Below are 23928 nucleotides of genomic sequence, written 5' to 3'. Positions count from 1 at the left end.
GACTGCAGGGGGCATGTGGGAGGGGAGAGCTGCACGTGTGTTCAGGAAGGATTCCCAGGGCGGGTGGCGATGTCTTGCACCCAGGCGAGGAAGGTCTAGGTGGTAGGGGAGGAGGGAAGAAATTCTAGAAGGTTATGGGAGTAAACACAAGCCCCGATGTGGGCTTAGCAGGAGGTATTTAGCCAAGAGGAGGTTGGTTCACCATACACTGAATCTGCCAGGACCTTCACCCCTAAGGGGTTCCATGTTGGGCCGTGTGCTTACGTGCATGATCCTGATCCACCTGACATCCCTGAGAACCAGGCATCATGTTTGTTTTGCAGAGGAGAAAACCAAGGTTCAGAGAGACTTGAGCCCTGCTGTCAATAAGAAGTCAGATTAAGATTCACATCGGTCCCCAGAGCCCTTGCTCTTCATCACAGCCTCCCACAGAGCAGCCTGACTGTCGCCAAGTCTGAAGCTGAGTGGGTAACAGGGCTGGGGCCAGGGGCCAGGGACAGGGCTCAGGGTCGATGGCAGAGGCTGGAGAGGAGGCAGGAGATTCCAGTCTGACTGCAGCAGGCTGATGGCGGTCGTGGTAGGTCTTTGACTTCAGGAAGGAAGCTTAGAAAGGGGTGTTTAGGACTAATGAGCTGGATGGGGTTCCCGGAAGAGGCCGGAGAGCAGGGGGCTGTGTTGGAGTGGGCAGTGTGGCCCAGGACCATGGTAAGGGGCAGCAAGAGAGAGAAAAAGGAAGTAAGGGGGTTGGACTCTGAAACAATAACGGATAGAGGAGAGCAGAGTGCTGGGGAGGCACCGGGAGCCGGAAGGAGGTTTTGAGAGGGAGGTGAGAGCTGAGGTTTCAGACTCAGGTCCTGGCTTGTCTCCCTAAGTGCATTCTGTGGAATGGTCATCAGAATTCCCTGAGAAGAGGATCTCTACCTGTCCCCCCCCCCCACTCTCCCAGCAGCTGGGATCTCTCCCTCAAAGTCCTGGCTGAGAGGTGCCCTCAGGCAATGTATCTGCTCTCAATGTGACTGTCCTGCAGGTAGGAGGGCCTGGCCTTGGCAGTGACTCTCCTCTAGCCTTCCTGAGGGCAGCGAGGAGCTCTCCCGAGCTGCAGGTTGGGGAGCACTCTTGCCACCTCTCCATTATGTGTGTTTCAATAGAAACAGGAAAGCCATCCTGACTGAAGAATGTTCTGCACTGGGAAAGACCCAGGAGAGACGTTAAAACAGCTCAGAGTCACAGCCCCAGTAGTACAGGGAAAATAATAATGTGACTTATTTGCTCCAGAAGAAAATACACAATAAGAAGGATCCTGAACTCTCTCCAGGGGACATTAGTTACAGAGGAATCAAAAGAACTGCCATCCTTGGTCTCAGGGGTGAGGCAGTCTAAGCCCAGGGACTGCCGCTCAGTGGGCAGGGAGTATTTAGGGAGAAAGTCCGTCTGTCGGCATAGTTACTAGCTTCAAGGTGCCTCTTGGCATGTCTCCACGGAGGACCCAAGGATCAGGCTCCAGGGACAGTTCGACAGGTTGGAAGTCTAGGGGCCAGAGCTTCTAACCCCAATGCAGCCACCGATGAGCTGACTGACCTGGGGCAAATCACTCTGTGTGGTTTCTTCCTTTGGAAAAAAAAAAGAGAAAGAGAGAGAGAGAGAGAGAGAGAGAGAGAGAGAGAGAGAGAGAGAGAGAGATAAAATCTGATCTACCTCTTAGAGGTTCAGGTGGTTTCTGTTTTGCTTTTTGTGAAGAGCAATAACAAAAATGATACCAAACCCTTCTGAAAATAAATACAGGCTCTATGCGTTTCTAGCAATAACAGCGAGTATTCTCATTGGGATTGTGGCTCACTTTACCAAGATAAAATCACTGCTAAATTTCTAGAAAGTTACTCCTTTGTGCATATACTTCTCTGTAGAAAAGAGTTTTCTGTTGGGGAAAGGTAAGGGACACTCACGCCAACTCGTCCTCTTGGGCTTGATGTATTTCTTTTCCGCTGCTGAATAGTGTTTTCTCTAGGTTTCCATTTTGGTCATATTTCAGAAGCAGCTGAACATCAGATTCTGAACTCTCACTTACTGAGAACGAATTTAGAAAAAAATAATGAGATTAACAGATAAGTAAACAAACATTTTAATTGAGGCTTAAACTGCAGAAGTACTTTGGGCAGTATGGAATTACAGTTTCCATATTCTTTGTTGGTCTTCATGAAACCAAAACCCAGAAGGTTATATTAAACATAATCACCTAACTCCACAGGGCCTCGGAAAGAGTTTTTAATGTGGCAATTTAAAGGCGTGTGATTGTGCAAAACACAATGGCACAAATGAGTGTTTCTGTTGCTTTTGTTTCCTACAGAAAGGAAATTCACTCTGGGGGAGTGCAGATGAGGACCGAATTTCAGACCTTCTTCTCACCCCTAAAAGGGGACATAACCTAATGGGCTTCTTGACTATTTGGGCAGGTGGATCTGAGTCCAATCTGGAGTGAGGTCTTGTGGCAGGTCTATGTTGGGAGGAGCAGGCCTCTGGCTCCCTGGAGTGATTCTAAGTTGAAAACTTCATTGCATTCATTTTTTTTTTAAATTTAATACATATTTCATAGACTCCCATGTTAAAAGCTTTCTGATTGATTGGCGGCAGGGAGCCAGCGCTCTCATCTAACTGGACTAGGTTCCTGCTTCTCAGCAGCGCTGCGTCCTGTCCTTGGTGTCGGCGGCCATCTGGAATAGATCCAAGAACAAACAGAAAGGCCAGTGACACCCAGTAGGGCTGCTCTCTTCTTCCCCCTCTGAGGTGCAGCCACTAGTGAGTCTGCCTGGAGGTGCTCTCCGGGTTCTCACTCCTTCCTCGGGGTGCTAAGGCGGCTGCTGATCATGAAGTGGTGTGGGGTTCCTGGGCCTTGCAGCCTTCCCTTCCTTGGCCTGCTGGAGGTGTCTGCAGGCACCTACCTCCCCTCTCTTTGCTGTCCTTACATCAAGAAGGGACCACTGTTAGTACATAACCACTAGCCACATATGGGCATTTAAAGTTAAATAAAATTAAGTAAAATTTAAGATTTTATTCTTCGGTCCCACTACCCATATTCAAATACTCCATAGCCACATATGGCAGGTGGTCGCCATATCAGACAGTGCGGACACGGGACACTGCAATCATTGCACAAGGTTTTATTGGACTGTGCTGCCTTGGGGGTTACCTAGGATTGCCTGGATTTCAACAAAATTTTAAGAAACGAGACCCACCCAAATTGAATGACTTTTCCAAGGCTATCCAGGGACTTAGAGAGATACATTACGTGGCCCTTTGGGAATGCTTTGTGTTCCTTTATTTCAATCTTGATTTTTGAAACAAATTTTTCATATCAAATATCTATCTGAAATTTTTACAGGTAAAACAATGCACAAAACAATGGTCTTGAAGACTAAAAACACGGGTTTCTTTCTCGAGAGGCTCATCCGGGTATATTCAGCTCTGTTTAAATTTTCTCCCTGTTTTAAGTGTCCTGTGGAAATCCACAAGAAAGCAAGCTGTACTTGTATTTTGGAGACCAAGAATCATCACTCTGTTCATCCCGTCTCTGGGCATGTGTGAGGAGTACCATCGTGCTCACTTGAAAACCTGGGATCAGTTATGTAAGGAGGGCAACAGGTGGGCCATGCTCTGGAATCAGAGGACTCACAGCAATGATATCCAGGTCAGCGGGCATCTCTGGCCAGATGCAGGTGGGAGGACAGGCTGACCAGGATGTGTGTGTGTCTTGAACACGCTCCATAAACACAGCCTCCCTTAGAGAGGAGATTGATGCTCCATCGCCCATCCGTGTCCAGGATATCCGCAGAGCCCTAGGCACAGTCTCAAGGGGGCAGGGGCAGGGGGCAGGATTCGTGGTGGGTGGGAAGCTGACGCCTTGCTCACTGCAGAAGTGAAGCACAAAGAGTGTGAGTGTTAAGGATGGTGAATTCAGGACTTGGGGGCTCTTTTGAAAGGTCCTCCTGTGGGAGAAGCTCAGACACTGCCTCAGCAGACCACCTTTCTTCCCAGGCTTCCTTTAAGAGATGAAAGGGCATGCTGGGATTCAGTGATTCGCTAACGGAAATTGATCTGCAATCATCCTAACAGGGAACTGAACCACGGCAGAGCCAGAAGATAAAAGAGAGTCTGGGCTCACCGTGGTATTTATTGATTTCTTCTTTATTGTGGATCCCGCTCCCCCGTTCTCCCAAGCCCTCGCCCACATGCAACAAGGAAACACAAAGCCCAGCGGCGTATCTCCTCTGGTCATGAAGGGTTGTGTTTCTCTAGATAGGGGATTTGTTGGAGAAGACGCAACCTGGGAAGTCAGGTCTCCCACGGATGTGATTCGGTTGAGCAGAGACTGCCAACTGAGGTTCCGACCGGTATTTGGGGTGAATTACCTGGCAGAAGGTTGCTCTCCAGAATCACAAACGTACTTGAAAGGGGACAAGAGACCAGGTCCAGGAAGGCCAGATGAGGCAATGGAGTGTCCATTACTTGATGCCGCTCTGGGCAAGGAAAGAGCCCACAAGGTCAGAGAGTCAGCCAGCCGGCTCTTGGTTAATCCTGCGCTGTGTGAGTGAGCAGGGGCTCTGAGGCTTTCCTATGGTCCAGAGGGAGAGTTAGGGGGACCGAGGAAGGGCCTTCATGGTGGTACCACAGTCTCTTCCTCCTGTCGTGGTGAGTCCTTATCCCACTTGGGACTCAACCTGGGGATGTGCTGTGTAGGTCCCTTGATGGGTCCTCTGGTCCACAGCACAGTCACATTCAGGTGCTGTATGATCACGATTCTTAGAAAAGAATATTGGTAAAACCAGGTATTTTCCTAACCCTTGGCCTATTATGAAGGGGATAGGGGACAGGGACAACTGCGGGGAAGACCTTATCCCTGTGTGCTCTGAGGATGGAGCTAAGGAAGGATTTTAAGGGGTCCAGAGTGGAGGCGAAGGCATGCATGGGAAATGCACAGGAGGCAAGAAGAAATTAAACCAGAGGAAGTTGCTGTCTGCGGCTGTGGAACTGGAGACGGATCTTTGAAGAGAGGTGTCTCTGGCTACTGAAGCTTCTCCCCTGTGGGTTGATGATCTCCTTAAAGGCTGGAGCTGCTGGATCCAGATGGTGTGGATGGCTGGAAGCTGACCGTGCTGGCTGTCAGCGATGGGGACCGGCGTTTCTGGAGAAGGATTGGGGGGAAGAGGACACTTTACCTGCATGACACGATGCTGAGTTTGGTTTCAATGGTCAGTTGGGGAAGTCAGAAAGGGAAGCTTCCTGGAGTTGGAAAATTCAATCTTCAGCTTCTCTACTACTAGCTGTGAGGCATTGTGAAAATAAATTAACCTCTCTGAACCTCCATCCCTTTATCTATTGTGGTAGACTGAATTAAAATGTCCACATCCTAATCTCCAGAACGTGTGAATATGTTTCCTTACATGATAAAACAGACTTTGCAGTTGAGATTAAATTTAAGGACATCGAGATGGAGAGATTATTCTAGATTGTTTGGGTGGGCTCCTTAAAAGAGGGAGGTGGGAACATCAGGTGAGAGAGGGTGAGGGAGAGAACATGACGAGGAAGCAGCGGCTGGAGTAATTGGGTGAAGAGACCAAGAACTCAGGAATGTGCGGGCAGCTAGGAGCTGGAAAAGGAAAGTGAACAAGCCTCCCCTAGAGTTTGCAAAAGGGACCCAGCTCTGCTGGCAATGTGGCTTGAGACCTGTGTGATCCATGAAATTCAGCAATAGCAGTGCTCACTGCCTAGGGCTGTTGTGACAGGTCATATAAGACAGCGATCCAAAGCACTTAGCACAGTGTGATTTTATCCTGTTTTTAAAAATTATACTGTTAGCTGGGTGTGGTGGCACACGCCTGTAGTCCTAGCAGCTTGGGAGTCTGAGGCAGGAGGATTCCAAGATCAAGGCCAGCTTCAGCAACATAGTGAGGTCCTAGGTAACTTAGCCAGGCTCTGTCTCAAAAAGGTTCAGTGGTTAAGGGTCCCTGGGTTCAACCCCGATTTAGAAAAAAAATATTATATTATTAGAGCCAGGATCCCAAGCCTGACTTGAAGCCCCAGCACACAACAGTAAAGAGCACCCAGGTGGTTGGAAGTGGATGCAATTCTGCCAGGAAAATCTATGGTTAGTGCATTTTAGGACTGCTGGGACCCAAGGAGGAGCTTCTGAGTCCTTTCTGTCAGAAAGCTGTTGAGACCTTGGGGTCCCCCTTGGATTAACCCATTAGCTACATCAGTCCACCAACATGGGCCTGGCTCCCTGGTGCCTTTTGCAGGATTCCAGGTGCACTTGAGGCACTGCCTCAGAAAAGGTGGCAGTGAAGATGAAAAGTGTCACCAAGCTGTGTGGCTGTGAAGGGGGTGAGAAGGACTCAGAGGACATCATTAACAAATGGCTGGGTGGCAGCCAGGGTAACTTGCTGTGATATTTTCCTGTCTGAGTTCCTGCCATCCTCACTGGCTTTGTTTTGTACCTGGGAGGCTGAATATATCAATGAACAATGGCCAGACCTATGTAAAAATAGAACTCTGACCTGCCATTTGTAGCAACCAGTCTAGGAAGCAGCCCATTGTCTGTAGTAAACAGCCCAGGAAGCCAGCGTGCCTTAAGGCAGACTTATAGGAAGTCAGAGCGCTATCCTAGCAACAATCCAGGAAGCCATCCAGGGACGCCTCCAACAATCAGCCCCAAATGGCCAGGACTTGAACACACACTGAGGGCTTTCTTAGCTCCCCTCCCGCTTCCGGTTTAAGACCAATCAGAATAAGATATATAAGCACCTCTAACCGATCCCATGGGGTTTCCCACTCTGGCCCACCTCCCACTTCCCTGTGCCAGCCACCTGATCAGGTGTGCCCCAAGCCTTGCTTTGTTCTCTCACCACTAGGGCTGACTCCCTTGCTCTACAGCTAGCTCTGAATGAATAGCCCTTGCGTGCTCTCATATGGATGGCCTCCTTTATTCCTACACACCACCCAAATAGTGGGTGTGGATTTGGAGGTGAGAATATGTTCGATACTTTGGGCCCAGACACACTTGATCTCACTCACGCGATTGGATCAGAGTGACCATCGTGACCTCGTGATGTCCAAGATCCCTCTTGGTTCCTTTCAGTTCCTGTCTTTGTGCCTGGCTTCTCTAGAAACAGGAGATGAGTGTGATGAAATAAATAATAGGCTGAGTTTTTTTTTGTTTGTTTTTGAACTTGAATTAGTTATGGCACAACTGGGTGGAACATAAAGGAAGCAATTAGTGAAGGCAAATGGGAAAAACCCAAAATTGGAATTTTGTTTTTAAGAAACACTTGGGAGAGAACAATTTAGGAATGAAGACAACATATGCCTCCATTCCCCTGGACACGGACCTCATTTCAAGGAAAACAATGAGAAGGTAAGTTTTAAGTGGTGTCCAAGGGAATGTTAGAAGCTAATGTCACTAATCTAAAGGTTCCCAGTGCAAGGAAATATCCAGGTGGTTACCAGGCAGAGATATTACAGAACTCTCTGTGGACGTCTCAAATTGTTCATCTTTGAACATCGGGTCCACGTGCAAAGCTCTCTGAAGTGCCATTGTCAAGATTGCAACTACCGTTATTGCTAGGTAATATCGAGAGGCATTCTTGTGATGTGTACCTGGCTCCAAGGACGACAGTTGATTATTATCTGGGGGTGGGGGTGTCATTCATCATTCTCCCCCTCGGCCCACCCCCTCTCTCTGTAAATAAAAATGACAAGTCAAGGTTTGGTAGTAGTTAAGAAAATTGTTGACACTGTGGGTAATTATAGGAACTTGCCTCTTTGGTTCAGTTTCTTATTTGAATCCTTATACCATCTTTGTAGACATTTTGGGTTTATTGTTTTGTGTAGTTGCACAGCTTTTAGTGATTTAGGATGATAAGTACTGTTGTTTTCCATCTTATGTGGCACCACAATGCCTTGGCAGTCCCCGTTTTGATCTCCCTCACCCTGCTGTCCCATGGGGCTGGCAGAACACATTAGGACAAAGGTTATGTGTCCCATTGAATGGGTAAGAATAGAGATTAAAGAGGTCAAATGCTTTACCCAAGGTCATACATACTTTTAGCAGGTCCAGACTAGGACCCTGATCTGCTTCAAGAGTTCACTGCTTTCCCATAGGACTAGTAATACTCTAATTGGACACAACCCAGACCTAGTTTCCTCTATGAACTGACAGCAAATATTTCAAAAGTAAGAACTTTAGGGTGGACTTGCAAAAGAAGAGTTGAGGGAGTTGAGAGAAAGATGTTTTCCTGCCTTAGCAACTTGACTAGCTGGTATGGGTGGGGCCAGGGGTCATGCAGAGGAAGGCATTTTATGGACGTGTTTCTCAGTGTGAGCTGAAACATACCTACATCCAGAGTCAGGACTGTGCTCTCGAAGTGGTAGCCACCAGCCACATCTGGTCATTGAGCACCCAAAACATGGCTCGTTAGAACTGAGATATGCAGCCACTATCAATCCCACATCTATTTCAAAGCACACACACACATACAAAAATGTATACCCTTTGTATAAATGTTATATTTATTACATGTTACAATAGATTAGATAAAATATATCATTAAACTCTATTTCATGGGATTATGTAAAGATCTTATTGTGGCTGCTAAAAAATTAAAAATCATGTATGTACCTCACATTTGTGGCTTACATTATATTTCTGTTGGGCAGTGCTGGCCCAAAAGTGTCCCCTCAGGATACCAGTCAGTAGGTGGGTGAGGGTGAGTGTGGCCAGGAATCCACTGTGGCTCAAATAGGACAGAGACTTGCAGGAAAGGCCAAAGGAAAGAAACTGGCCCACCCTACCCCTGGGAATGGGACCCTTATTATGGGGGAACATTAAAGAAGCCCCCAGAGCTCCATGTAGCAATTTCAATGGAGACGTTTTCACTTCGGAAACCTAGTTTCTTTCCTAAACTCCACCCAGGGCAAAATGGATTATTGCTTCCTGGAAATCAATCCAGAGGACTTGAAAGTGTTTCATATTAAAAACAGAAAAACCGAGAAGGAGGAAAATAATTGTATTTCTAAAAGCTTTTAGAACAAATGTTTTGCTTGTGAGAAATAGTTTTCCTATAAATATTTTATTCCTCCTTTTCTCCTTTTGTTCTCCAGCTGAGAGATTCCACATGGATGTAAGAGATGAGGTTCCCCTTGGGAGAGAGGATCAAGGCCACCCTGGGTCTGCTTGCTGCTGGGCTTTGCTCAGTCTTTGCAGCTCTCGCCCCCCCCCCCCACCTGCAGGGCTCTGAGAGGGACAGTGTGCAGAAATGAACAACAGACAAGGGACAGGGAAGATCCATAAGTCCATGGTTTCCAGGCAATGGTTTCAAACAGAAAGGTTCAGGGCTAAAGAGAGAAATGTGCAGGGTTTATCTGTGGAGGCACAGGCAATCCATTTGAAAAACAACAGTTAGGAATGTCCATGGCAAGGTGCCCCTGAACACAGTGAGACCATTAAATGGTTCAAGGTAAAAATTAAACAACAGCAGCAAACATGCAAGACCCTAGAATGGGAGTCCTCAGGTTAGGGACTGGGTCTCCGTAATTCCTGATGCCTGGAGCCCAGCCCTTACTTGTCTTTAGAGCAGGACAACATTGAACAAATGCTTTTTGAATGGCTGAATCCTCTCATCAACCCACAAAATAAACATTGAGTATTAACCAATGTGCCAGAGGTGTTTAATCTAGAAAACTGGGTAAATGACAGAAAAGGGAAGCTAATAAAGGACCCCGTGTTGGGGGCAGATTATAAATTTGATTTTGCCTGTAGTTGGCCCCAGTTGAAATTGTAGAAAACATCCAGGTGCCCATGGGCAGCAGGTGGCTGAAAAGAGAAGACTTGAGCTTGCCTTGGTAATCAGGTTAGTCCTTCATGAGGGAACCAAGATCATACCTGATGCAATCCATTTAAAATGATGCTGATACAGGGGATGTGACCAAATGGAGGACCTGTGATGGCATAGGGCTGAGATTATGTCTAAAGCAGCACTTTGGAGAGCAGGGACATAGTTTGCTGTCTTAGCATTTGATGGCATGACAAGCAGCAGGTATAGGCTTGTTCTGTGGCACTACAGGGAGACCAATTCTCTGTGGGTCCCTTGTATTTCTGTTTACCCAGCAAGCAAGGCACTGAATGCTCTTTGTTCCAGACCATCTTTTTAAGAATGTTTCTGGGGAGGACGCCCTTGGCAGACAGAAGTAATATGTCACTCCAGAACAGAGGGCGGACAGGCTTACCACCCATCGTAAGAGATTCAAGTTCCCTAAACTCAGTTTCTGTCCTGTATTACAACCTGTTACATCCACAGCACTCTTCATATTTTTTTGTGTGGGAACTGAGGCTTGAGAATACCACTTGAAAAGGCTGATCACTCTGGCAACTGCAATTACCGTGAGTAATAAGCTGTCCTTTGTCTCTGACCCAGGAGTTTCATGTTTGCAACTAGCATCCATAAAATGGTGCACACAGACTTGCTAAGCCTACAAGTTTGCAAGTAGGGAAAAACAGCAGCCCCCAGAGTTTTTCACAGCCAGCCTCCGAAATTCTTATTCTGGAGACCACAGAGGAACTGCAGGAGACCCTGGAAAGAGTCTGCAATTAAAGTCAAGTCAGAGAATGTTCTCTTCTAGGGGGTGAGAGAAGAGAGGAGAAACAGACCTGGTTACCCTGGGAATATGACTTTCTTCACGGATAAGGGCTAAAATATTTAAGTGGCATATATTAAGAATGACACCAGAGCATGTATCAAGGAAGCAGGAAGATAGACAGTGCCAAGTAGGATGAGAGGACAATGAGCCACACTTTTAAAAAAATATGCAGAATAGCAAAAAGGGATTTTTTTGGTTCTTCTTAGTTAGGCATGAGAGAAGAATCTACTTTGATAAGATTATGTAAGCATAGGATATATCTTATTCTAATTGGGACCCCATTCTTGTGGATGAGCATGATGGTGGGGTTCACTTAGGTATTTTCATATGTGTACATGGGAAAATTATGTTAGATTTATCCTACTGTCTTTCCTATTCCTATTCCCCCTCCCTTTCATTCCCCTTTGTCTAATCTACCAAACTTCTCTCCCCTTCCCCTTTATTGTGGGTTGGCTTCCACATATCAGCAAATACATTCAACTTCTGGTTTTGGGGGATTGACTTATTTCACTTAGCATGATAGTCTCTAGATCCATCCATTTACTGGCAAATGTCATAAAGTCATTCTTATTTCTGGCTGAGTAATATTACATTGTGTATATATACCACAATTTCTTTACCTATTCATCTGTTGATGGGTATATAGATTGGTTCCATAGCTTAGCTACTGTGAATTGTGCTGCTATAAACATTGATGTGGCCATATCACTATATCATGCTGGTTGTAAGACCTTTGGGTATATGGTGAGGAGTGGGATAACTGGTTCAAACGGTGGTTCCATTCCTAGTTTTCTGAGAAATCTCCATACTGCTTTCCAGAGTGGTTGCACCAATATGCAGTCCCAACAAAGTATGAGTGTTCCCTTTTCCCCACATCCTCACCAACATTTATTTTTACTTACACTCTTGGTAATTGTCATTCTGACTAGAGTGAGATAGAATCTCAGTGTAGTTTTAATTTGCATTTTTCTAATTGCTAGAAATGTTGAACATTTGCAAAAAAGGGTTTTTTAAACATATTTGCAACAAAAAGAATACAAATAGGTCTTATTTACAGAAGATATAAGAAAAAAAGAAACTTCAAACCTTTGTTTTGCCTTTGTTCTGCAAATTAAGGAGCTAAAAAAAAGATAACAAGAAGACTTATAGTCTAGTTTAGATGGAGAGATATTAAGAGAGTAGCACAGGGCTCTATGTTTAGATTCGACCTGTTTTGTAATTTTTTTTCAGACTTTGGGGGTATAGGAGGCTTTCTTAACAAATCTGTGGATGATACAAACTTAGAGGGCTAGATTATAAAACAGAAATAAGAAACAAGCCTCAGAATGTTCACAGGATTGGAATCCAGGTTAAAAAAAAACACAAGAAAATGAAATTTATCAGAAATGTCAAGATTTGAGATTGTGTCAAAAGAAATTGGTGATATCAGTTTCCACAGGCTTCCTAGTGGCTCACGGGAAAAAAGGGCTGAGGCAGGTTGACAAGTTGACAAGTGCCTGACAGCCAGCAACGGCAGATCCTGGCTAAGGCACGAATGTGGCTCTGCCTGTAGTACCAGAGGCTTGGTTTCCAGGCCAGGACGCAGTAGTCCTAAAGCACTTGGGACAGGACAGTTGCTGGCCAGGAAATGGAACTCCATTCTGGTGCCATCTTTCAAAGGGATATGGAAAAACCCAGGGCATCCATGTAGGAAGGTGAAGGCTTGAAGGAGCCAATCTTCCAGGAGCTAATTTCTTGTCTTCAGACTTGAAGATCTGACATCCAGAGGGAAGGCTGTCCCCCTTGCTTTCAGAAGCTTTGATGGGCACCAGCTGCTGGTGTGGTTCTCCTGTTGAAGATGGTACATCACACGAGAAGGAGGCTGGGTTCCCGCATACTGCCTAGATGAGAAGGTGCTCAGAATAGTCACACGCACCTGCTTCCATCTTTCTGTTAAGGTACTTTTCCTAGTTTTTTTTAACTATTTATTTTTTAGTTGTAGTTGGACACAATACTTTTATCTTATTTATTTTTATGTGGTGCTGAGGATCAAACCCAGGACCTCGCACCTGATAGGCAAGTGCTCTACCGTTGTGCCCCAGCCCCAGCCCCTTGTTTATATTTCTTATTGCAACATAATCTAGCCTTAACTCAAGGATCAGCTTTAGCCTCACTTCCCCCCATATTTTTTATCAGTGCATAATAGTGGGCTTTGTTGTTACATATTCACACATGCACACAATATGACTATATAATTTGGTTAATATCATTTCCCCATATCTCCCCTTTCCCTCCCTTCTTCCCTCCCCTTGGTCCCTTTCCTTTACTCCACTGGTCTCCCTTCTATTTTCATGAAATCCCTCCCCTACCTTTTCTTTCCTTTTTTCTCTCTTATCTTCCACATACAAGAAAAAAACATATGGCCCTTGACTTTCTGAGTTTGCTTTATTTCACTTAACACCATGTTCTCAAGTTCCGTCAATTTTCCTGAAAATGTCAATTTCATTCTTTTTATGGCTGAATAAAACTCCATTGTGTATATAGACCACGTTTTCTTTACCCATTCATCCACTGATGGGCACCTAGGCTGGTTCCATAGTTTGCTATTGTGAATCGTGCTGCTGTAAACATGGGTGTGCATGTGTCACTGCAGTATGGTGACTTTCATTCTTCTTTAGGATAAATTCAGAAGACTGGAGTTCCACTCCATGGAGACAAGCTGGGTCACATGGTGGTTCCAGTCTTCTGAGGAATCTCCATACTGATTTTCATAGTGGTTATAGTAACTTCCAATCTCACCAACCGTGTGAAGTGTTCTCCGCCCCCCCACCCATCCCTTCCAGCATTTATCATTGTTGGTGTTCTTGATCAGCCTCATTTCTGAAATCAACAAAGTGGGGGATAATAATACCTGCTTCATGAGATTTTTGTGAGCTTTAAATAAGAGATGACTTCACAATCATAGTGTTTGTCGTCTACCTTTCTGGCCACAGTGATTCTTTCTTGCTGCTCCTGTTTGGAAGAGGAGTTCCTGTCCTACATGTCCCAAGACTCCAGGTCCCCTAAACTGGTGCTAGGGCCAAACCCTGCCCCAGAATGGGCCTGTCTGGCAAGTACTCTGTTCCTGGTACCAGGTTGTAAGAGAACCAAGGTGCCACCCTCCACTTGGTGGCAGTGTGTAGTGGGACAACACAAAATAGTCACTCTAAAGCCATCGCCTTCTCTCCTCTTCCTATAAACATGGAGCAGGAATGCCAACCAAATGTGCTTTCTTGCTTTTAAAATGTGTATAATGGAACTGAAGTACCGTAATGATTTGAAACTCGACACAGTCCACCCGAAAAATACAGAAGCAGGTTTTGTTTAGCACCTGCAAACTTGGCATTGTTCCTTTGACTCCTCACACGCATGTTTTCACCCTTCATTTTATCCTACGTGATGTTTTTGAAGTTTACATTTAAAATGAATTAGCCTCTCTTATTTTTTTTTCTACAAAAGAAGTTTCCTGTATACGTGGAAATGAATTCCAGTGACCCTAAATCTATACATTTTTTGGTTCCTGGACGGAGTAAGTATCACAGTTCTTGTTATCATCCAATCACCTGTTTTCTTGGCCCTGGCAGAGTCATTTGAACACAAAAGCCCTGCTGGGCAAGCCTTGGCCGTCTCCCTGAGGGTCTGCCCTGAGCTTCCACTGCAGTCCAGCAGGGTCTGAGAAGAGCAGAGGGGTCACAGGGAGGGGTCTTCCATTAGGTTGCCTGGTGCCCCTCCTAAGGGAAGCTGGAAAGGCAGGTGACATCTCTGCACATGTTTAAGTTGACATTTAATTTAAGAAGTTTTCATTACAGATAGTTACTAAGGATACAATTTTCAATGCATTGTTAGTAGTGAGATTAAGAAAATGATCCTCAGACCCACTACAGCAGAACTTTCCCGTGTGCTGTAATTTATAGTCCCCGCCATGATATCATGATGATTCCTGATAGAATGACCCGGTAACTTCCGCACAGTCTGTAAAGGGATTAAGATGTGTTGAGGAGTGTGGGTTCCCCTACCAGCTGCCGTAAGCCCATCTCCCAGTCCCAGCCACACCTCTGTTGTGCAACCGTTTCTTTCTGTATGCTTCTCTTCCAAAGGAGAATGGCGGGATTGGCTGGCTTTCTGGGAGTCTCTTTCCTTGAGGCTGCTTTGAGATTAAACCTGACACATGCTCACAACTTCTTGTTCGAGAAACTGACAGTTGACATTTTAAAATGTATGTGCTATATTCCTTTTTATTGTAGTAGAATCTAAATACCACAATGAAGTGAGACTCAACATTATCTTCATGAAAAATACAGAAATGAGCTGTTTCTATTTTTGTTTTCTTTGGTAGGACTGAGGATTAGACCTAGGGCAGTTCTACATCCTGAGACCTTTCTATTTTTTTTTTTTTGAGACAGGGTCTTGCTTAGTTGCCCAGGCTGTCCTCAAACTTGGGATCTTCCTGCCTCAGCCTCCTGAGTTACCAGGATGACAAGTATGCACTATCATGCCTGGCTAGAAATGAATTATTTTGAACTCTAGAAATTTTACATTTTTCCCTCAAATTCGTGATTTTACCCTCCATTTTATCCTAATAGGGTATTTTTCTTTCTTTCCTTTTTTTTTAAACAACTGAACATTTAAAATTAATTAGCTTTTCATGATTTTCTAAAGTAAGTGAATTTTTGTGACTATAAGATTCGACTTTTTAAAAAATTTCTGGGTTGGGCAATAATTACAATTATTTTTACCCACTTGATGCAATGCACAAATATATTACGATTATAATAAATAAGTATTAAATATGTTTAAAATGTTATTGGAAATACATCTCTTAATGAGATGAATGGGGCCAGTTTATCTCTTCACCACACTGGACACATCTCCATAAATAGAAATTATTGATAGAAAGAAGGAAGGTTCACCATGAAGTCTATTCTAGCTTTTCATTGTTATGGATATTAGCTCTGAGGAGCATGGTTCGCATCATGAGTTAGATGGACTTGGAAAGAGTTTTGCTATAGTGACCTAACCTGACTCTTGGAACTCCTGAGTTACATTATAAAATCACAGTTTTAAAATATCCATAAGCTGACTTGGTTAGCTACTCTTGCAACTCTTTTGAAGACAAAGAACTAGAAACGCAGATGACTCAAGGATGCCCCTGGCATCAGAGCTCCAGGATTTCAAGCCATGCCTTTTAGCAACCCAAGGTTTTAACCCCATAGTGTAAGGTTAGTTGATTCTGGGTGAAAAAAGAAAGAAAAAGAGCCCTGCCTTGTCCCTTCTGCTCATTTCCACTGCATCTACTTGCTAAATACCAGGCTAATTTCAAGCCTCTGCCTGACGTCACTGACGTGGAGCTGCAAAGGGATGTGTGGTTTCCTCCTGGGCCTGAGTGAGGCTTAGCTAGAACACTGCTTCAGGGTCTTATAGCAAGGTTTGGGGCAGTGACCGATGATGTGATGACAGGGAGTCAGGGGGGTTGGTCTGATCTGAGGGGCCTTGTTAAGGAGGTCAGTTTAGGCATCTTACCCACGGGTGTTGAGGACATCAATTCCTTGACACATCCTGTGTCTGCGTACACTTTGGAAAGGTTGTACCTCGCTTGGGTTCGTGTACAGGGATTTGGAGAAAGAAGGGATGGGGCACAGGCCTTGGAATCAGCCACATCCGGGCTCCGATCCTTCCTCCCTAAGTTATGATGACTGGGAGCTTGGGCACATTGTTTAACTTCTGAGTCTGTTTTCTCTTACAAAATAAAAAGCCGATGCCTACCTTCCTGTGAGAACAGGTGGTAGTATGCACCTGGTGTTCTATCCAGCAGATGCTGAACAGGTGGATACTACTCTCAGAGTCCTTTTTAATTGAGTCAAAGGAAATAGAGGGTAGAGGCTCAGGATAGCAGGAAAGTGGGAAAAAAAACGTAAGTGGGAAACATTGGATCCCTTGCAACTTAGGGTTTACATGGGTCAAAGCAAGTGGCTTTGGTTGTCTTGAAACGTTAGTTTCAGCGGGGAATGGGCAGCTAGTTTCCCTACTTTTTATACACTCCTGCATCTTATGGAACTCAGACATTGGGATCTCTAGTCCATTTGGAAAAACTCGTCCAACAGTGTCAGTAGCTCTCTCAGGGAGTAGAACTCAAGATCCTGGCTAGGTCCAGGATGGTCAGTGACCACGGAACAAAAGGGGCTCCTTCTCAGGTGGTTTCACTGGTTAGCTGGTCCCTGAGGGTTTCATTAGAGTGGGGTTCATGATCCTTCTACTGGCTTGTTAAGAAGGCTTCCCAAAGTTTTGTTTAATGAAGATGAATGGCAAAGAAAAATCCTGTTCATGCTTTATAAACAATTTAGGGCACAACCAATATCTCACACTGTACTTTATTTTTCTTCACAAAATTAACTGGACAGACAAGGAAAGTTGAATAGCAATGTGACATTTTCCTACAACACAAAGTGCCATTATATTTAATGGAAGCCAACCTTAAGTATGTAAAGTAGGCTTATCATATTTTTTTGTATATACAGTGTTGCAGATATCAGCTACCCCTAAAATATATCCATCTGAAAAGCAGCCCATGAAAGGTAACAGTATGAAAATCTTGATAACAAAAGCTTTTGATACAAAAAAACTTATTGCATACTTATATTACTTAAAACAAAAATAACCCCCGTAATTCCAAACAAAAGTACAACTTGGTTGAAAACTAAGATATTAAAATAAACACAACCACCGGGAAAAAAAGAAGCTTCCCTCAAATAAATTTAATCAGCTGTCGATTCTTCAGATGCTATCTTGGAGGAGAAAAACTTAATAAAATGAGCTGGCTGGAGGGTCCGCTGCAGATTTCCCAAATGGCAAGGTGCATGGCCTTAGAGAGCATCTACACTACAGTCATATTAGTTCACAGTCCCGCGATTTCCGATGAACTAGCCTTTCCATCTTCTAGGGGTGTTCCCATCTTCCATGCTGAGCTTGGAACTTAGAACAACCTTGTCATCCACAGAACTTTGGCTTTAAGTTATTTTCTGGGACAGTCCTGATGAACCGGTACCATCCTGATGAATTATATAATACCATTTGTACTCCATCTGGTTTTCTGGGTGTCCAGTAAGATGCATATTTCATGGTTGTCCAAAGACACGGAATAGAACCATACATTGGGTAAGGCTAAGGGCCTTCGATGATCATTTACCCAATTCAGTTTCACATTGTTTTATTTAATTTTATTAAATTTTTTTTTCTGCATTGTGCATAATAAACACTTAGAAACAGATGTCCCTACCAACCAGAAGGTTGTCATTAAATATCCTGTTGGTTAAAACTGTAAATTTATTGCTTATATACCCGTTGGCCATATCCAGCTTGAAATGTGTACCCCTGCGTTGCTGAGCTGAGCTGACTTTGAACCATGCCACTGCCTCTGGGATCTGAATACCACAGAACTGTAAAACTGTTTCTCATTTGCTGCATTAAGGGCCTTTGCAGAGGCGTCAACCGACCCCAGTAAAGGTGCCTCATACCCCACAGTTCTGGCTATTCTGAAAAACTCGACTCCCTGGTCCAAGCTTGGGAATGTTATGCACATTTAAAAATTCTTCTTCCCTCCCACCCTCATAACAAATGTTCTTTGTCTTGTAATAATAATAATTTTTTAAAAAAATCCCTGAAAGATCCAAATTGAATAACAATACAGATCTGACTGGAACCTTCAAAAGCCTGACAATGTAGAACTGTATTTCTTAAAAAAGTGTGCAACCACATTTGTCTGGACTGCAACAGACACCACAGAGTAAGATCAGATAGAGTTTCAACTGACTCCCTAATTTCCTTAGACTGGCTTGTATTTCAAGTCCTTCCTGTTTTTTCCTGATAGAGTAGGTGTACATTACTAACTCTAAGTGATAAGAAAGTATAAAAACAGCCACTACCTTCAAAGTACAATTGGAATTAGAATTGAAGGTCACATTAATAAATTATTTTAGTACAAGTTGAATCCTAAGTGTAGACTCCTTGCCCTTTTTTCCATCTGGTATACTTGATGTGAAAGCTAGACCTGTGTTGGGATTGCCATAATTATTTACATTTAATCTTGATTGTTATTAACTCCTCTTGATTTATAAGCACTTTCTTCAATGTTCCCACTGGGCCAGAGCCAGGCCTTTAGATGGTAAGCAATAAGCATTTACCTAAAAGTCACATATGAAGGAAGGCCGGCCACACCTGAGCATGCAGAGACAGGTGAGCGGGGCAGAGGATGTTGGTGTTTTGCTCAAACATATAAAGGGACTTCCTTATTTCTAAAATGTGGTTTTAATCCGATTCTTAAGCCTACAGAAATGTCAGCTCCTGCAGAATCTTCCAGGTGAACTGCTGGCTACAGCATATACGAGCAGTCCTTTGGGTCTCTCTTTCAGAAACAGTGCCCATGCAGGAAGGCTTCGGGAGCCCTGGAAGGTTCTGGGACTTTCTTCTGGTGGGTTCCTTTTTAGAGTCTTGGATCCCAATTTGGGAAGTGTGTGTGTTCTACTTTATGTTCACCCTGGGCAACTTAGAGCACATTCCTTCTCATGCAGAAAGGGGGGCTCAGATCGAGGTGTGAATCCCTTCTCAACACGAAGGGTATCAGAACCAGTCTCTGTTGTCCGTTTGCAAAATAATTTGAGACAAAAAAGAAAGAAAGAAATGACTAGATGAGGCTTTCATATACATTCATTGCTTTCTAACATGTTTTTAACAACAAGAAAAAATGCAAAACGAACTATTCTTATATTGAGTTTAGCTGCAATACTTGTACAGTTCTGGGGTCAGGTGACTGCGTATGTTTACCTTTAAAACCAGATGACAAAACCCCAGAGCCAAAGAAAACCAACGTTAGGCCCCTGTGACCTTTTTTTTTTTAAATATATATATATATATACATTTTTTCAAATAATCTGCAAATCCCAGTTTGAACAATAACAACAACAACAAAAGACAAACAGGTTTTATATTAAAAATATCCACGTTCTTCATTGTTACTTCTAAAGCAGCTCGGAGGGTCTCGCCACTTGGAGTGAGCTGGAAACAGACTCCATTAAGATGCTCTTGGCAGGATAGCAGCACAGGGTTTGATTTTCCATATTCATCACCTGGAGAATGTAAACCTTTCATAAAATAATATTTCACTTAAGAATCAGGATCATTCAAAGGTCTGGTCCTCTTGTTCCCTGAGGCCCACCAGGGAGGTGTGGCTCCACACCACAGGGCTCCTGCTTTCTGGGTGAAGTGTGAGCGCCACTGGGTTTCAGGAAGGGCCTGAAGGACAGCCACAGAGAAGGGCCCTGTGGAAGGAGAGCGGGAGGGCTTTGGGTAGGTCTGCATGGAAACAGGACACATAAAGCAGCTCTCTAAAGGTCAAACCGTCGCAGCCAGATTCTCATCCTTTGCTCATTTCCCATCTGGGTTTTCAAATGAATGAAGCTCTCAGGTTTAACCAAACACGCCTGTGATCTTAGGTAACATGCGTCCAGATGCCGAATTGCCCAGGAGCAAGTCGACCTTCAAGAGACAAGGTCAAAGCACAACAGACTTATCCACCAGGAATGCACAGAAATGCACATGACTTGGTGAACACCAAGCTCCTCGGTGCCAGTGACATCCAGGGCTTCTTATGTAGCTGAGACTCAGGCTTAGCCCACCTCTTCACAAATGCTTCTGAAGAATCAAAAGACAAAAAAAAAAAAAAAAAAAAAAAAAGAAATCTCATATGGAAAATCATCACTTTTGTTAAAAGAGTGTAGAGGCGATAACTAAATAGGAGTTTTCAAAAATGCTGAGATGCATGTATTTTCTTAAAAAGCAGCTTTCGAAATATCGACCACAGCATTAAACATTGAATAGTACATTCCATAGCTAACACAGATAAATGGTATATAAGTGATAATGCCACAAAGTTATTCCACCAGTGCCTCCTGGCTGATTCTAAACTTGGAAAAAAAATATTTTCTAGTTTATTATCCAGAGATTTCACTTCTTTTGCTAGTTCTCTATAGTTTACCACCTTTGTTTTTTTTTTTTCTTCATTTATTTTAGTGCCCCAGGATGTGCAGATAATTCCCACATTCTACACCTGGAGCTTCCCCCACCCCACCCCCACCACCCATAAGGTTTTCAAATAAAACCAATCGACAATGACAAGATAATGTTTTACATGTAAATCCACAGACATAGAGCAATTAACCCATGGCACCTCTTTTCAACTCATTTTACCTCTCTTCCTTTAGGACTTACGACCCTCCCCAAAGTCATTGAAAGCCTTGCTTTAAACTACCCAGACAAGCTGGGGCCACCACGCCCTGTGCAGCAGCCTAAAGGGCCTCAGCCTTCTCCTTCCCTAATACCTGTGGGGGCTGCGGCCCCAGCCCTCAGCATGTCCCTCTGCTAGGAAAGGCACAGGGCCGTCTCCTTCCTTCCTCGGGGACCAATGTCTTAAGAAGGGGCGTGGCTCCCGGGATCCCCCTTCCACGCTCCAGGTGGAAAGGGACCAACTGGGAAGGCGTGAGGGCGTGAGGGTACCAGGCCCGGCTGGTCCCACTATTGCTCTTTCTTGACAGCTCCGTCAGCTCCCACACGGGGAGGCCACGCTGCTCTGCGGAACACCTCCGAGGAGACCAGCAAGTGCCCAAGCTCAGCCTTTGGCCTCCAGGCGGGGACACAGGGAGGTTCTGCAGGAGTCGGTCTCTTAAACGCAGGCACTTGTGGCCGCCTGATGCTCTGGGTGACTGCCGCCTTCCTGATGCCCAAGAAGTCACCGAAACATCCACCTCCTTGAATGCAGAGGATTCTGGTTCCTGCTCAGACAGAGCCAGGATGTAGAGGGGGCGTGTATCCAAAATATATGAATAGACACAATCAGGGCTTAAGGTACTGGATGATCTTGTATAAACTGCTAAAATGCTTCTCGGCACAATTGGTAGCTTAAAAAAATACTTTGCTATGGTTTAAGGGCATTTTTCTCACCACTGTCCTTCGGCGGGGAAGTCTCCGCGGGCACCACATTTATCTCAAGTTCCCAGTTTCTGTCCTCTGACTGGCTATGTACCATGTGAGTCACATGCAAAGTGTCTGTTCTTTAGGCCAGGGACAAATGGACTTCCCTCGAAGCACCCTGCCTCTGTAATGTCACAGCCCCCAGGACCCATAAATGCAAGTCGAAGGAATGCCTTCGGCCTAACCTCCAGCAGCCAGAACCCCGGCTTCTCCGCGGTCAGTTTCCTTGTCCATCCGTTTGCTCTTCACATGACGGGCTAGTCCACTCAACGTGGAAAATCACTCTGGTTTTGGGGCACACCAACAGGTGGAGCCGCAGGAAGTGATCCTTGGCAATTAGTTGTCGGGTTTCCAAAGATGGGAGTTTTGATGGGACTGTCTTAAATAAATAAATCTTTTTTCTTTTTTCTTAATAATGTAAAAAATAAATGATATTTCCCTTTGGCAGTAAATAGCTGATTCGACGTTTTGCCTGAAAGCTGTGTGTGTGTGTGTGTGTGTGTGTGCGTGTGTGTGTGTTGTATTTGCTTTCCTTTAAAGATACCGTAACTTCATGATGCATCACTGATGATGCATATCATGTCTACTGCTTTAGTGAACCTTTTGCATATTTGTTTGGGGCAGGCCCGCAGACTTCACTTGTGGCCCAGGTAGGCACCCAGGGTGATGCAGGCTCCCACCAGGGCCAGGCTGAGCAGAGTCTTCAGAGACAGCCAGGAGAAGTCGTACAGGGGCCGCACGCTGGGGCCATACAGCTCCACAAAGGCATCCTGCATGGGGGAGAGGCGGGAAGGAAAAGGAAGAGCGTTAGAAGGAGGAGTTCAGAGAACGCCACCTTACAGAAGGGAGGCGTCCTGCCAGAACAGCCTGGGCATCCTGAGAAGGGCGAGAGGGAGAGGAGAAATGCTCTGGAGGCAGTGGTTGGAAACTACTTTCACTCATTCAGAAAGTATTTTACTGGGACCTGTTTACAAGATAGTCACCTTACAGATACGGGCAGTGCATACAACAGGCTAAAAGTTCTACCTCATGAAGCTTCTATTTAGTGGAACAGGGCAGACTCACACGAAATAAATATCACACTGCATATCAGGTACTGGAGAGTGCGTGGTAGGTAGAAAAGTAAAACAACAAAGACGGTTAGAAAATACTGGAGGTTTTGCAACTTCAGCTAGCATGCCATTCATAAGAAGAACCCAATGTAGCAACAGCGATGACCACCATACCACACTTGCTGTATGCCGGGCACTGTACTGGAAGCCTAGTATACATGACCATTTTTTATTCTTCATACAGATCTTAATTTCATGTTTTCCTGTTCTGAAGATGAAAAAAAAAGTGCCTGCTTTTTGTAAAAGGTGTCATGAGTCACAGGACAGAATGGCCTAGGACAAGCCCTTCATGGCCGCAGCATGCAATGTGGATGGTCAACTGAGTTCACCTTTAGAAACATATCAAAAATCATAACTGAACAAGTAGATAAGAATTTATGTAAAAGGTTATATATCATAATATTGTTTATCACGACCATACAAACATCTGCCACTCCCAGAGGTCGAGGGCAAGCGTAATAAATAGCAGCACCAGGATTTGGACGTAGGTGGAAAGCAGTGCCCTTCACTCCACTGCCCATTTTGGCTGACAGCAGCTCTGTGAGTGTGCCTGCTCCAGAAGCTGCTGAGTTGCTGGACACGGGCTGCTTGACCGGTGGGTGCCGAGCCTTGGGATGCAGGGAGGTTCTTCCTGGGAACGGAAGCTGTTGGAGGGTTTTTCTCATGGGTGGCCGGACAGGACAACCACAAGCCTGTCTTTAACTCAAGTCATGAGGTCCACAAAGTATGGGTCAGTGGTGTGTCACTGGACACATGGGTTCCAGGGGAAGACAGGGACTTGTCTTCCACTCCTGTGGCTGCATCTGGAGTCTACAGAATGCTGTAGCAAAGCTCCCTGGCTGGACTGCCTCAGAATACAAATCACTGAATGCTATTAGGACCCAATGACTATTTGGGCAATTCCCTGAATGAACATTTAGAGATGCAAATCAGTAAATAAATTCTTTTTTTGCTTTGTGTGACTTAATCAGGTCTGAAGACATGAAAATGAGATATGGTTCCACATTGTTCCAAGCCACCTTAAATCAAAGCCTAAAATTTTGTTACAGGAAATAGTAAGTGTCTTGACTTTGGACATCACTATGGGGAGGAG

At 44.7% G+C, this 23928-nt stretch overlaps 1 protein-coding gene across 1 annotated transcript in view; it reads right to left on the bottom strand.

Moving 5' to 3' along the window:
• Window positions 1–17056: 17056 nt before the first annotated feature.
• The window catches only part of Bcl2 (BCL2 apoptosis regulator), a 168444-nt gene continuing 161572 nt past the window's right edge, over window positions 17057–23928 (bottom strand). The window contains exon 5 of the mRNA XM_027949096.2: window positions 17057–22493. Within this exon, the coding sequence (XP_027804897.1) occupies window positions 22359–22493 (135 nt within the window). The 3' untranslated portion in view covers window positions 17057–22358. The remainder of the gene's footprint in view (window positions 22494–23928) is intronic.

The sequence above is a fragment of the Marmota flaviventris genome, chromosome 16 (assembly GCF_047511675.1).
Source record: "Marmota flaviventris isolate mMarFla1 chromosome 16, mMarFla1.hap1, whole genome shotgun sequence".
NCBI lineage: Eukaryota > Metazoa > Chordata > Mammalia > Rodentia > Sciuridae > Marmota > Marmota flaviventris.
This window is presented reverse-complemented; position numbering and strand designations above follow the sequence as displayed.